The following is a 16146-nucleotide window of genomic DNA, read 5'->3' as shown; positions in this document are numbered from 1 at the left end:
AATCAGAGCACCTGCTGCCGAACTAGTAACGTTATTTATTAGTGTCCCTAAATGCCCTTTTGTTATGGAAAACGAGTTCACCCTTGATATCGTTAAGTTCAAATGTTTGTTTGAACGCATTATGTGCTTAGTTGTGGTTCTGTGAACAATATAACTAATTGTGTATGTTATTTGTGGAAAGGGGCGAGTTTAGCATGGAATAGCGCACAAACTAAAGTATGTAGAGATTAACTGGTTAGTCAGAATTGGACTATGAACAATGCCTGTCAAATGAGCCATACTATTGTCTACTCTCCATAGCTATAATACAGAACACACGATGGGTCCGCAAACATCGCTAAAATGGTCAATAACGCTGGCGCCATTGAGTAGAGATGGGAAAACAGCGTGGCGGTCAATGAGTTTGAGACAATGAGACTGGTTTTGAAGGCAGCAAGGGAGTCTATCCCATCTCAAACCCTGCCCTCTTTTCTTGATCCTCCAATCACAATTGATTGATTGATTGATTGATTGATTGAAAACTTTATTAACAGATTGCAGAATGGGTACAATACAGAACGGCTCAATACACAATTGTTAACTCATTCAGCACCAGATGGTGCTGTTTACTGTTACTGTTGAAAGGCCAGCGCTTTAAAGTATACTAATATGTGGCGGTGTTTGCAGGGCTCAAACTATATTATATATCATAGCTATGGATATAATACTATTGCCCATTTGACATCGAGTATCTATCATTCAATTCGTGAAAACGAAATAATTTCTTCATCCATACATTCCCGTTTTATACCGTGGTGAATATGAGTATAGTTTTAGAGTAATCCTGTCTAATCCCAGAAAACGACGCTATGCAGCAATACGTGCATTTCACTCAAAACCGTGCCGTTTCTCGCCTGTATACGCTACTATTTCTAAATCAACGCTATATTATCGGTATTATGTTTCATCATGAAACACACATGCTCGGATCGCAGTGAAGGGATTATTGGATCAACGCAAGATTGATACCATATAGCCCTTACCTTGATTGGATGTACTCCAAAAAGAATATTCCAATTATCTGATCGCCATTCCAAGTATTGATGTTGATCGTGTTGCCAACATAATCCACCAAATAACATGAACCGGGAGTGCTTGATTCTCCTCAATCCAATGCCTTATAAACGCTTGTCCTGCCCGACAAGGAAAACCCCATCCGGACACTTTAGATCGACGCACAGCCCAAGCCAGAGAGTTTCAAAGGATGTGCAATACCGGCCGCAAGACGGCAGGCGGCCGTATTGGACGTTTGCGATCTCAGACCCATTCCCAATGATAACATCAGGCTCCCTGGAGTTTCAAGTTTCAAGTTTCTTTAATATTTGTCATACAGAAGTACAGAATACTTTTATACAAAATGCTTCTTACTGTTACGCTCCAGAGACTGTGCAAGACAAGATAAGTATGAAATAAAATAACATAGTAAAATTAGAAGTAAAAAAATTAGGTCACAGTGTTCAGTTTAGACATATGTACAATGTTCGATGCAGAATAGACGTAGTTACCATACAATATACAATACTGTGCAGTGTACTAATATGCAATACTATATAGTGCAAGGCAGAAATGGGACGAGGTGCAATTTAGGTACAATTCACAGTAGGTGTACGAGTTGTAGTGCAAATCCTTTATCAATAAATATAAAGTGTAAAGTGTGTTTGTGTGATCTAAAGTGTGGAGAGTGGGTGCTGCAGTGTGTTGTTTGTTTGAGTGAGTGTGTGCGTGTGGGTGTGTGTGCTGTGTGCATTTGATGGTTGTTGCATAGTGTTTATTGTTCGTTTAGCAGCCTGATGGCCTGGGGATAGAAGCTTCTTCTGAGTCTTTCTGTGCTCGCCTTAAGACTCCGGTATCGCTTGCCTGACCGCAGCAGTTCAAAGAGGCAGTTGTTCGGGTGGCTCGAGTCCTTAATAATTCTCTTAGCCTTCCCCTTGCACCGCTTGTTGTAAATGTTCTGGATGGTGGGAAGCCCCCCTCCAATTGTGCGTTCGGCTGAACGTGTCACTCTTTGTAGTCTGCTACGGTCTTGTGCAGTGCTATTCCCAAACCAGGAGGTGATGTTGCCGGTCAGGATGCTCTCTATTGTACATGAGTAGAAGTTCCTAAGGATCTTCTGACTGACTTGGAACTTCCTTAGGCGCCTGAGGAAGTAGAGGCGTTGTCGTGCCTTCTTCACAACACTGTCAATGTGTGTGGTCCATGTCAAGTCCTCGGATATGTGGGCTCCGAGGTACTTGAAACTGTTCACTCTCTCAACCGGTGCCCCGTCGATGCTGAGGGGGCTGTAGTCCTTGACCCCCGACCTCCTGAAGTCCACAATCATCTCTTTTGTTTTGCTGACGTTCAGGGAGAGGCAGTTCTCCTGACACCACTGTGACAGGTTCTCTACCTCTTCCAGGTAGGCCCTTTCGTCGTTGGCAGAGATCAGGCCCACCACTACTGTGTCATCAGCAAATTTGATGATGGTGTTGTTGTTCCGCTGTGCTACGCAGTCATGTGTGTACAGGGAGTAGAGGAGGGGGCTCAGAACACAGCCCTGGGGGGCCCCTATGTTGAGCGTGATGGATGAGGAGGTGCAGTTGCCGGCTCTTACCACCTGGGGTCTGCCCGTCAGGAAGTCCAAGACCCACTGGCAGAGGTCCCTGAGCTTGGCTATGAGTTTGGAGGGGACTATGGTATTGGATGATGAGCTGTAGTCGATGAACAGCATTCTCACATAGTTCCCCTGCCTCTTGTCCAGGTGTGATGCTGCTGTGTGCAGCACATGGGCTATGGCGTCCTCCGTGGACCTGTTGGGGCGATATGCAAATTGCAGAGGGTCCAGGTTGATGGGGAGGGAGGAACAGATGTAGCCCTTCACTAGCTTCTCAAAGCACTTCATGGCTATGGAGGTGAGGGCTACAGGGCGGTAGTCGTTGAGGCAAGCGGGCGTAGATTTTTTGGGTACAGGGATGATGGTGGACTTCTTCAGACAGGTGGGGATGACAGCCTGTTCCAAGGACAGGTTGAAGATGTCAGTGAATACCGGGGCCAGTTGGTCGGCACAGACTTTTAGGACGCGGCCGGGGATGCCGTCCGGTCCTGCTGCCTTCCTGATATTCACTTTTTTAAAGATCCGTCTCACCTCATGCTCTGTTACCCTGAACACTGAGTCTCCATCAGCAGACCCCCCCCCCCCCCCATTGCCGTGGTTTGTAGGCTGGTGTTGTTATTCACAGCCTCAAACCTCGCATAGAAGGAATTGAGATCATTTGCTAAGGAGATGTCACTGTTCAGTTTGAGGGGGGTGCCTTTGTAGTCTGTCATCGTTTTGAGGCCCTGCCACATGCCTCTAGAGTCAGCCTGTTCAAACTGAAGTTCAACTTTATCCCTGTAACGCCGTTTTGCCTCTATTACTGCTCTCCTGACGTTGTATCTTGCCATCTTGTGTTCTTCCATGTTGCCTGTCACCAGCCCGGTGTTGTATGCTGATGTGCGCACTTTCAGAGCCTCACGGACGGATTTGTCTACCCAGGGCTTTTGATTTGGGTAGATTTAAATTTTGGTGGAGGGGATTGTTTCTTCTACCAGAGTACAGACATAGTCAATTACCGTTTCGGTGTATTCGTTAATATTGGCTGTGTTATCACGGAATACACTCCAGTCTGTGCATTCAAGTGCAGCTTGGAGTGACTCCTCTGACGTCACGGCCCAACGCTTAACCTCTCGCGAGACCACCGGCGTTCGCTTGAGACTTTGTTTGTACTTTGGCAAAAGAAAGATGGCGGCGTGATCGCTTTTACCGAATGGTTGGATGGATAATCAATGGAAATAGCGAATAAAAGAAATAACGACCAAAACCCGACTATACGCGGGTCTGGCGCCCAATGTTCGGCGAGTTAACCCGACTATCATCGGGTCTGGCGTGGAAAGTGTTAAGGGGATGCAGACCAGAGAAAGACTTTCGTCTTGTTTACATCAGGGTCCCCCATTTTCAATTCATCGTAACATTTATGACATACATGACATACAGATAAACAGTACTGTTACATCCAGACATTTATGACATACAAGATATACAAATAGACAGAGTTTCTAAAAGAGAGTATACATTTGAGGGGGAAGAAACTGTACATTGGAGGGGGTTGGGTGGGGGGGGGGGGGGGTTTGGATGTTTACAGGTGCTAGTTTCGAATTGCAGCCTCCCGTAGGTGCTCTTTGAGAGCTGTTGCTTCCCTCGGACAAACGTTGTGTTCGAAAAGAGGGCGGTGCTTGAGATTCGGGGGTCAATTTTGATGAAAGCGTGATTAATTGATTTAACCGGCGCAGACGGGGCCATATTTAGAGCAGAATGGTGGCAAGGAGGATTTGAAGCACAAAATTATAATTAACGCCACGTAGCCCGCCGTGTTCCGTTCCGTCGTTCACGCGGCTGGTAAAATCCTGCCGCGCTCAGCGTGAGGGGCACCAACACTTCTCCCGGCAGCAAGGCAGCAAGGCAGCACGGCAGCAAGGCAGCACAGCCTCGGTTTAGTGATAGAGCTTGTATGGTAAAAAACACCGGTGGCTTAAAGCGACAATGTGTCTTTTTTTGTTGTCGTTAAAAAATATATGAAAATCTGGAAGCGTGTACGCGGCAAATTGAGACTGCCGGCGCTTCACCGCGGCACTCACCGTCACCGGATCATTCAAGGCCGACGGCAGCGACGGTGAGAAATTTGCTCTGTGCACGCTCCAGAACCTGATTAATAGAATAGGAAAATGACACGTTGTCGCTTTAAGGCTGCTAAATCCTACTATATCACTTCTGGCCCACGGCCTTATTAAAAATAATAGAATGTTGGACTGACCTGGTTGCTGGCGGTACATCACCAGAAGCCCCCTGAATGTTTTCATCCAGTAATCCCTTTTTATTAATATAGCAGCACTCCCCCCCCCCCCCCCCATACTGCTGGATCTGCTGTGAATTCAAGTAGTCAGTCATTTGCAATACAGACACATTGTTTAATTCAATTAGTCAGTAATTTGGAATACAGACACATTGTTTAATTCAAGTAGTCAGTCATTTGGAATACAGACAAATAGTTTAATTCAAGTAGTCAGTAATTTTCAATACAGACAAATTGTTTAATTCAAGTAGTCAGTCATTTTCAATACAGACAAATTGTTTAATTCAAGTAGTCAGTCATTTTCAATACAGACAAATTGTTTAATTCAAGTAGTCAGTCATTTTCAATACAGACAAATTGTTTAATTCAAGTAGTCAGTCATTTTCAATACAGACAAATTGTTTAATTCAAGTAGTCAGTCATTTTCAATACAGACAAATTGTTTAATTCAAGTAGTCAGTCATTTGGAATACAGACAAATTGTTTAATTCAAGTAGTCAGTCATTTTCAATACAGACAAATTGTTTAATTCAAGTAGTCAATCATTTTCAATACAGACAAATTGTTTAATTCAAGTAGTCAGTCATTTTCAATACAGACAAATTGTTTAATTCAAGTAGTCAGTAATTTTCAATACAGACAAATTGTTTAATTCAAGTAGTCAGTCATTTGGAATACAGACAAATTGTTTAATTCAAGTAGTCAGTCATTTTCAATACAGACAAATTGTTTAATTCAAGTAGTCAGTCATTTGCAATACAGACAAATTGTTTAATTCAAGTAGTCAGTCATTTGCAATACAGAAAAATTGTTTAATTCAAGTAGTCAGTCATTTTCAATACAGACAAATTGTTTAATTCAAGTAGTCAGTCATTTGGAATACAGACAAATTGTTTAATTCAAGTAGTCAGTCATTTTCAATACAGACAAATTATTTAATTCAAGTAGACCCCTAGTTAGAGAAGTTCATAAACGTCCCTTCTCCCTGCGCTATACTCTCGCGATACAGAAGCAAGACGTCAGCCTTGGGCTTCTCTGCAGCGAGAACAGTTTAACCGCTACTGTGCTGTTGTTGTTGTTGAGCCAGCAGAGATACCGACCTCTGACCCCATCACACCATACAGCGACTTCAGCTCTCCTGGCCTCACAATGATTCACATGCCCCAAGATATCTGCTTCATGCTGAGGGTCAACTGAGAGGAGATGAAGTGAAGTGAGCGGTGCTCGCGCTACACACACACACACACACACACACACACACACACACACACACACACACACACGCACACACACACACACACACACACACACACACACACACAGCATGGCATGTGTTCATCTAAGTCCCCTACGAGTGCTTAACTGACGTTGTCTCTCTAATGGGGTCACGCCTACAGACATCACACCTTAGCGGCCGATTCTCCATCAATCTGCCCCGCGAAGTGTCCGAAACACTGATTGATGGGGTTTGACTGAGCGGCTCAGTTTGAGTTCTGCCGCGCAGGTGGGTGATTCATGGCCACGTCGTGCTCGCCGGAGGGAGGACCTGAGGGTAGCCGGGCTACGCACGCGCCGCGGCCGTCGGAGTGAGCAGAAGGCTGGCGCGGTGTCCTTGCCTCGGCGTGCGGTCCGTTTGTCTGGTGAATGGAGGGATTCCAATGCTTTTCGGCACAGCTTGTTGTCCTTGAGAGTCAAGGGCGGGGGGGAGAGGGGGAGAAGATGGACAAAAGAGGATGGGAACAAAGTTAGAAGGACAGAAAACATACAGAGTGTTGAAATACAGGAGAGAAGTAACTTATAAGATACTGTTCCAATCCATATGCTAATAAAACAATACTGTTCCAATCCATATGTTAATAAAACAATAGTGTTCCAATCCATATGTTAATAAAACAATAGTGTTCCAATCCATATGTTAATAAAACAATCCTGTTCCAATCCATATGTTAATAAAACAATACTGTTCCAATCCATATCCTAATAAAACAATCCTGTTCCAATCCATATGTTAATAAAACAATCCTGTTCCAATCAATTTGTTAATAAAACAATACTGTTCCAATCTATATGTTAATAAGACAATACAGTTTCAATTCATATGTTAAAGTAATAATCTAAAATACTTTCATATAAATAAATGTCTATTTTGCCACTTGTAGTTGCCACTCAACTGATATAACACAATAGTGTTATTATATAATAGTGTTTGTACAGCAGAATATTGTATATATAATTTTCTAATTTTCTATAAGATTTCTATTGAGCATTACATTACAATACTGTAATCACTTACTGTTACTATTAATATTACTCCTCAAACCACAGGCACTGGCAAAGGCAACGCACAGATGCTATTTTACAGAACAGAAGGGCCTGTCACGTCTCCTACTGTGTGTGTGCGTGTGAAGTATCGGCGGTCTGATGTCAGAGGTCAGCTTAATTTGGGAGGATAAGGAGACAGGTGGGAAGAAATACATTGGGTCTTTTATCTTCAGCTCTGTCTTGATGTAATAACAATATTGTCTCTCCTTTTACTGTCACGGGCAAGATGTTCTGTTGGAAAAGGCTCTTATGTAACGAGTCCTGTCCAAACATCTAAGAGAACGACTCCCGTTCCGAAAGTAGGCCAGTAAAATAATTACTCATATGAATAAAACGGGGGGGGGGGGGGGGGGGGGCAGGCAAAGAGGAGATCATGAGAGAGAGAGGGAGAGGGAGAGGACTAACTGTGTAGTGTAGTGGTGGAGCTGATAGATTTGTTTTTGATACTCTAAATTATAAATAGTTTTTACTTTTACTTTCGTTGTCCTGCTACCCACACAGGCCTGGTTTTAAATGTGTGCACAAATCAATTCTGTCTCCTTTTCTTCCCCACACGCTGTTCCTTCTGTGTGAACAACGAGAGGCCGGGTTAGCTCGTCGTTGCGCTTGATCCGAACGTGCAGGGAAAAGAGTCGTTGTCTTGTTGAAAACCACATGAGTGCATGCTTACCAACTGTTAGTCTGCAACACTACTATCACCGACATCTAAGAAGGGAGATGCCCCCTTTTTTCCCCTATTGTTAGGTTTTAGTGAGTTTTTCTTACCTTCGTGTGGGGTATGTCTGGGAGTGCTTGCATCATTAATTTATTTGCATTTATTTTAAATTTGTTGGACCTTATGGTGTTCTTGTTTTGTTCTTGACTTATTGTTATGTTTCTTCTTGACTTGTTTAAAGAAGACGTGTCCGGCCCATGGGGACATTAACGTGTGTTGTCGGGCCTTACAAATAAATTTGATTTGATTTGATTATGTAGTATGTATCACAGTGTGTAGGTAGTCTTTGACTACGCTTCTGCTGCTGCTATGCTGTCGCTCTGGACGACAACTTGATTCGTCTTCTGTGTTGTTTGGGGAGGCTGAGACCAGAGGTTCGTTATCTGTGCATCTGCGGTAATAGAAAGCGGAGCTGTTGCCGGTGTCCTGAACAACCCTCTGCTGTCCTCTCTGTCCTCAACAACCCTCTGCTGTCCTCTCTGTCATCAACAACCCTCTGCTGTCCTCTCTGTCCTCAACAACCCTCTGCTGTCCTCTCTGTCATCAACAACCCTCTGCTGTCCTCTCTCTGTCATCAACAACCCTCTGCTGTCCTCTCTCTGTCCTCAACAACCCTCTGCTGTCCTCTCTCTGTCATCAACAACCCTCTGCTGTCCTCTCTCTGTCCTCAACAACCCTCTGCTGTCCTCTCTCTGTCCTCAACAACCCTCTGCTGTCCTCTCTGTCATCAACAACCCTCTGCTGTCCTCTCTCTGTCATCAACAACCCTCTGCTGTCCTCTCTCTGTCCTCAACAACCCTCTGCTGTCCTCTCTGTCCTCAACAACCCTCTGCTGTCCTCTCTCTGTCCTCAACAACCCTCTGCTGTCCTCTCTCTGTCATCAACAACCCTCTGCTGTCCTCTCTCTGTCATCAACAACCCTCTGCTGTCCTCTCTCTGTCATCAACAACTCTCTGCTGTCCTCTCTCTGTCCTCAACAACCCTCTGCTGTCCTCTCTCTGTCCTCAACAACCCTCTGCTGTCCTCTCTGTCATCAACAACCCTCTGCTGTCCTCTCTCTGTCCTCAACAACCCTCTGCTGTCCTCTCTGTCATCAACAACCCTCTGCTGTCCTCTCTGTCATCAACAACCCTCTGCTGTCCTCTATGTCCTCAACAACCCTCTGCTGTCCTCTCTGTCATCAACAACCCTCTGCTGTCCTCTCTCTGTCATCAACAACCCCTCTGCTGTCCTCTCTGTCATCAACAACCCTCTGCTGTCCTCTCTGTCCTCAACAACCCTCTGCTGTCCTCTCTGTCATCAACAACCCTCTGCTGTCCTCTCTGTCCTCAACAACCCTCTGCTGTCCTCTCTGTCATCAACAACCCTCTGCTGTCCTCTCTGTCATCAACACCCTCTGCTGTCCTCTCTGTCATCAACAACCCTCTGCTGTCCTCTCTGTCCTCAACAACCCTCTGTTGTCCTCTCTCTGTCATCAACAACCCTCTGTTGTCCTCTCTGTCCTCAACAACCCTCTGCTGTCCTCTCTGTCCTCAACAACCCTCTGCTGTCCTCTCTGTCATCAACAACCCTCTGTTGTCCTCTCTGTCATCAACAACCCTCTGCTGTCCTCTCTCTGTCATCAACAACACTCTTCTGTCCTCTCTCTGTCCTCAACAACCCTCTGCTGTCCTCTCTGTCCTCAACAACCCTCTGCTGTCCTCTCTGTCCTCAACAACCCTCTACTGTCCTCTCTGTCCTCAACAACCCTCTGCTGTCCTCTCTGTCCTCAACAACCCTCTGCTGTCCTCTCTCTGTCATCAACAACCCTCTGCTGTCCTCTCTGTCCTCAACAACCCTCTGATGTCCTCTCTGTCCTCAACAACCCTCTGCTGTCCTCTCTCTGTCATCAACAACCCTCTGCTGTCCTCTCTGTCCTCAACAACCCTCTGCTGTCCTCTCTCTGTCCTCAACAACCCTCTGCTGTCCTCTCTCTGTCCTCAACAACCCTCTGCTGTCCTCTCTGTCATCAACAACCCTCTACTGTCCTCTCTGTCCTCAACAACCCTCTGCTGTCCTCTCTGTCATCAACAACCCTCTGCTGTCCTCTCTGTCATCAACAACCCTCTGCTGTCCTCTCTCTGTCCTCAACAACCCTCTGCTGTCCTCTCTGTCATCAACAACCCTCTGCTGTCCTCTCTCTGTCATCAACAACCCTCTGCTGTCTCTCTCTGTCATCAACAACCCTCTGCTGTCCTCTCTCTGTCCTCAACAACCCTCTGCTGTCCTCTCTCTGTCCTCAACAACCCTCTGCTGTCCTCTCTCTGTCATCAACAACCCTCTGCTGTCCTCTCTCTGTCCTCAACAACCCTCTGCTGTCCTCTCTCTGTCCTCAACAACCTCTGCTGTCCTCTCTCTGTCCTCAACAACCCTCTGCTGTCCTCTCTGTCATCAACAACCCTCTGCTGTCCTCTCTCTGTCCTCAACAACCCTCTGCTGTCCTCTCTGTCATCAACAACCCTCTGCTGTCCTCTCTCTGTCCTCAACAACCCTCTGCTGTCCTCTCTGTCCTCAACAACCCTCTGCTGTGGCAACTCTCAAGTACTTTCCCCTGCGCACCCTTTATCTTACCCAGACCAGACACATTCCATCACTGTTGATGTTATACTCCCCCCCCCCTCTCTCTCTCTCTCTCTCTCTCTCTCTCTCTCTCTCTCTCTCTATCTCTCTCTCTCTCTCTCTCCTCTCTCTCTCTCTCCTCTCTCTCTCTCTCTCTCTCTCTCTCTCTCTCTCTCTCTCTCTCTCTCTCTCTCTCTCTCTCTCTCCCTCCAGGTACTCCGTTCAGGGCCGGTCAGGAGGAGGACCTGAAGGTGGCCCCTGAGGGGGACCGACCCCTCCATCCCCCTGGTGTTCGTCAGCGGGAACCACGACCTGGGCAACACCCCCACCGTGGACACCGTGGGGCAGTTCTGTAGAGAGTGGGGCGACGACTACTTCAGCTTCTGGGTGAGTAGGAGAGGCGGGGGACACACACACACACACACACCACAACACTTGATGCAGCGTTTATCACGTGGTCGTATTTGATTTGGCGATGATTCGATACAACACTGTCTCGGTGTGATACGGTCGTGTAGTGTTATTTTTTCCACACTGAATCAAGTGGGGTGTGTGTGGGTGGCTGGCTGGTCTGAGTGATATCATTCTAAGACGCCGACTTTGTGTTGTGGGTGACCAGAAGAAAACGGCAACCGTTCTTTTTTTTCATGGTATAACATTCAGATTCAGATTCAGATGACTTCATTCACCACATTGTACACACAAATGGAACGTGATATGACATTACAGTGCATAACTTTTTTCACAATAATAATAATAATAATAATAATAATAATAATAATAATAATAATAATAATAATAATAATAATAATAATAATAATAATAATAATAATAATAATAATAATAAATAATAATGAAGTGCAAAACAGGACAGAACAGTGAGACAACGATAAGACAATAAAGTACAGTGGTGGGAGACATATTACAGTGCAGCACAAGTTCAAAGTCCAGCCCTAGCAACTCGCCATAGAGGGGGGGGGGGGGGGGGTGGAGCAGGGGGACACCTGACTCGTTTACCAGCGAGCTGCTGAGGGGACGAAGCTGAGTCTATGACGGGTTTTAAGTGTCTGGGCAGCCGTAGCCGCCTGCCGTGGGGGAGCATGGTGAAGACGTTATGACCCACATAACAACCGGAATAAAACTGTATTAACTAGGGATGTTCGATGTTGGCTTTTTACCGATATACCGATATATCTTAATTTCCGATACCGATATCAACCGATACCGATATATGCAGGGTTTCCCCCCCCAAAAAACGGAATACTTTTAGGTAATTAACATTACATATCTTTTGTCGTGGAATTAACACAACATTATGCATACTTTTGACATTAAATAAAATCAGAATTTGTTCTTACTTGCTTGCCTGGGTAAATAAAGGTTAAATAAATGTAATTATATTTTTTATTTTATTTTTCTTTCAAACCGATACCGATCATTTCCGACATCACATTTTAATGCCAATATCACCCGATGATATCGGACATCCCTAGTATTAACCCTTACACCACCAGCCTCTTAGCTCGTCTTCCTTCCCATGTGCTCCCAGGTGGGCGGAGTGTTCTGCCTGGTGCTGAACTCCCAGCTGTTCCACGACGCCTCCGCCTGCCCCCAGCTGAGGGACGCCCAGGAGGCGTGGCTGGAGGAGCAGCTCCAGAGGGCCTCCTGCTCCCCTCCTCCTCCACCACGGTAGGCTGGCCTCCATGCTCCTGCTCTGGCTGATTCATGAATGTAATTAGCAGGATAATGTGGCCCCTTTGTTACGGCTCAGGAGCCCCGCAGTACGTCCCCGTCTTCATCCCGGACAAGGACTATAGGGGCTCTGTCTCCGGATAACAAGTGAATAGAATAGAATAATTGTATTTATCAAGCACGTTTTAAACATACACCGAAATTCGTCTTCTGCATTTAACTAGCTAGGAAAGCGCTACCGGGGTCTCATGGTCGGCACAGAGAGACTCAGAAGGAGCTTCTATCCCCAGGTCATCAGGATGCTCAAAGGCTCTATGTGCAACACTAACCCATCCATCTACATTCATTGCACACACATCCACATGCACACACTCACTTTAACACAATGGGGACGAACAACGTATATATCCGTGTTTCGATTCCACCGTTGTGGACAGAAGCACGGATAAATCCGTGGCAAGTTGTTATTGCTTTTATTCCATTTTAATAACCTATTCAAGGTCGCCGAGCGGCACTGCAGATTTACCCTACTCTATGAATTCGAGAAGGTGCAATACCGGCCAGATCCTCTTAGGGTCGCTATCACGATAATGCAGTGTTCCCTGTGGGCCGAACGGTGGACTATTTATATTTTTTTACTTTCAATGGAGTTTTATGTTAGCTCGATTCTGGATCTGCAGCCTGTAGCTTGGATTACGTTTTGCATCGCAGATTTCACCATGCAATAAGGGGATTTATCATCAGCCAATGGACATATCGATCTACCAGATGGCGATCGATAACAGGGAAATGCTCAGGGAGATCCCACCGGACCACGGTAAGATCTTTTTCAAGTAAAGTACATCCCGATCGGGCCTTGTTTTGATAGCCATCCAGGCGTTCGGCCTATGAGGCTAATGAGGCTAACGCGGTTATTGTTAATCAATAATCAGAAACGACGTCCCCCGCCCCCCCCCCCCCCCCCCCCCTTTCATGCATACATGCGTGAGGATCGTGCCGATCATATGCAGTTTGAGTTTTAACTGGAGCGTATCTATAACCGAAATGCCATTGGATTTAACGTTATTAGCTATTAGCCCATTATCTCGGCTTCCAGGTATACTAGACCAAATCCGGTATAATGCTTATATTCACGGCGCTATAAATGAGAACGTATTTTGAAGGGACGGTTTATGGTCTCAATTCACAATGAGAATGGACAGATAGCAATACTATAAAGTATAGATTTAGCTCTACAAACAGCCCCACGTCTGTTTACATATCCCGGTCCTATTGAGATTAATTAGACTCATCCCAGTGGCCGCGAAAGTGTTAAACACTCACTTTTAACATTCACTTTAGACACTTTAAACACTTCTTAACACTACACCATATTTGATCTATTCATATTAAAAGATTTGCACTACATCTCTACCTTGTTTTTTGCATTTTTTACAAATAAAACCGAACTTGAAACTTGAACATAGTCTGGCGCCCGGGGAAACCCCCCCCGATCAGTGAGGCGTCCAGATCTCATGTCTCCCTCCGTTCCGTCCAGGGACCCAAACCCAAACACGTCCTGGTGTTCCAGCACATCCCCCTCTACCTGAAGACCCCCGAGGAAGAGGACGACTACTTCAACCTGCAGACGGCCGTCAGGCTCCACCTGCTGGACAGGTTCAAGAAGGCAGGTATGGAAACCGACGAGGCTCAAACTTAGACGTGTGCTAGTTAGCCTGAAAGAAATCAGGCTTTTAAAATCTAGATTCCTTCAAATTTAGAGTCGTCCCTCTTCAACTGCAGGGGGGAGCGGAGCCATTTCGTCAAGTAATCACCTCATCCATCACACCGTAATACGTTCCCACCTCTCTCTAGTGATAATGGATTTAGGCTGCAGTGAAGTGGCCTTAACCTCTAGCCTTAAGAAGCACGGCTAAGATCGCTGCCGGCGGTATCAAAGCCCCTCTGTCACTCAGGCCGCGGGCCGGCGGCCTGGTTAAGACCCCGCCGCAGCGAGCGCAGAGGATTAGGAGCACATTAGCCTCAGCCACCAGAGGGGCCCCTGCACAGACACAAGACGGGGCCTAATTGAATTAATCAGTGGGCCTGCTCGCTATATGGGGAGTAATGCCACAATCGGAGCCCATTGTTCCAGGCTTATAGGAGTCTGATATGAGGGTACAGGGCAGTCGAACTCCTTGATGGAGAAAGACCGCTCCCGGAGATCGCACTCCCACGATCGGGGACCTCTCACGAGGAATCTTTCGTTCACGCGCCAAGGTGACTGCGCTGAAGACGGTGTTCATTTTATTATCCAGACCAGTATTATTCAAGCCAGTATTCGGCCGTGCCCCCGCCCTGGTGTGGTCTCAACCACCGCTCTCGCGTACATAATGGATCAGTCCTCTGGCGGGAGCAGCTGGTAAAGATTTACAAAGACGATCCGGTGCAGGCTCTCTGACATGCGGGGTGAGACGCTGAGGTGGGTAATACTTGATGTGCTCTCCTGTCCAGACGTGCTGCGGGGGCCTTCTCATCTTCTCTCGTCTACACTCTTGTTCACACATGTGTTAATTATACATTCTCACTACGTATAGGGCATGTACACGGTGGTTAATTATGGATGGCGGACATGCCTCTGTTCTGTCCAATATGTACAGTATGGAGCGACTGCGGTATGCAATCTGTGTTTGCGGTTACAGAGCTACAGTGAGTCTGAGGGAATGGAGGGATTTGATTGAGGTTCCGGTCTGTTTTATTTATCAGCGTTCCCGAGCCACCAGCTCTACCCACACAACCGACCCTCCACCCACCCAGCCAGCCAGCCACCCTCCCAGCCAGCCAGCCAGCTAACTAGTCCCATCGCGTACATAACTAAGTGCACGCGCGTTAATGAGACTTTCCGTGTGCCAGATCGATCCAGAATTTTTCCAGGTCTCTCCACCGCTCTGAGGGGTGGGAAGAACGAGAGAGAGAGAGAGAGAGAGAGAGAGAGAAGAGAGAGAGAGAGAGAGAGGAGGAGAGAGAGAGAGAGGAGAGAGAGAGAGAGAGAGAGAGAGAGAGGAGAGGAGAGAGAGAGAGAGAGAGAGAGAGAGAAGAGAGGAGAGAGAGAGAAGCACAGTTGCCAACTTTCCTGTCACCGGCAGGCACCAGGGTTGACACCGGCAGTTGACAGCCAACTTCCCCTGGCCGACACAAACACACACACACAGACACAAACACACACACACACTCATCTGTACTGGAAATAAACAGTTTAGGCGAGTAGGCTCTGACTCCCAGAGAGAGAGAGAGAGAGGTATGACATCAACAGTGATGAGCGTGTCTGGGTAAGATAAAGGGTGCGCAGGGGAGTTCTATTCCTCCTTAAAAACGTTTGGTCAAAAAGAAGTACCAGGCTGTTCTGGTGAGGAGGTAGAGGGTACGTTGGCACTCGAATCTTAATTAATGGGTTCGAACCTTCCGCATCACAGTACTATGTTGTGTTTATAATCATTTGAAAGTCACACACAAACACAGTCTAGTCGAGATGAGGAGGGGTCACCGTCCGTCATACATTATCAGGAAATCGATCATGCAAAAAAAAGAGTCTCACTCGCACATGTTATTTATAATACATGGATTAAACCAAGTGTATGCAGTGATGCTGAACTTTCACAGCGGAACACAAGTTACTTAACGTTACACAGGTACGTCATGCAGTGGCACGTTTAGCTTGCTAACGTTAAGATAGCTTAAAATAAAGATGTTGTTTCAACAAATGGATTCACAAAATGGATTACCATCCAAACGTTATTGAAGCCTTCCTGTGGACCAGTAAGTAGGTACTACTTTAATACGAATTTTTTACTGTGGCTATATGCGCATATGTTCTACGTTATATGCGTAAATGTGCGCTATGTGCCTAAAGTCAAGACTCTACAATAGCTACTGAAC

The 16146-nt window shown here is 46.2% G+C and overlaps 1 protein-coding gene across 1 annotated transcript in view; it reads left to right on the top strand.

The window, feature by feature from the left end:
- The window catches only part of cpped1 (calcineurin-like phosphoesterase domain containing 1), a 105511-nt gene that overhangs the window by 34974 nt on the left and 54391 nt on the right, over window positions 1-16146 (top strand). The window contains 5 exon segments of the mRNA XM_084323809.1: window positions 10753-10796; window positions 10798-10926; window positions 12089-12211; window positions 12214-12228; window positions 13769-13901. Coding sequence (XP_084179935.1) covers window positions 10753-10796; window positions 10798-10926; window positions 12089-12211; window positions 12214-12228; window positions 13769-13901 — 444 coding nt within the window.

Source organism: Notolepis coatsorum (genome assembly GCF_963971535.1).
Source record: "Notolepis coatsorum genome assembly, chromosome: 10".
Classification (NCBI taxonomy): Eukaryota; Metazoa; Chordata; class Actinopteri; order Aulopiformes; family Paralepididae; genus Notolepis; species Notolepis coatsorum.
The sequence above is the reverse complement of the archived record's forward strand: the minus strand, read 5'-3'. Positions and strand labels throughout refer to the sequence as shown.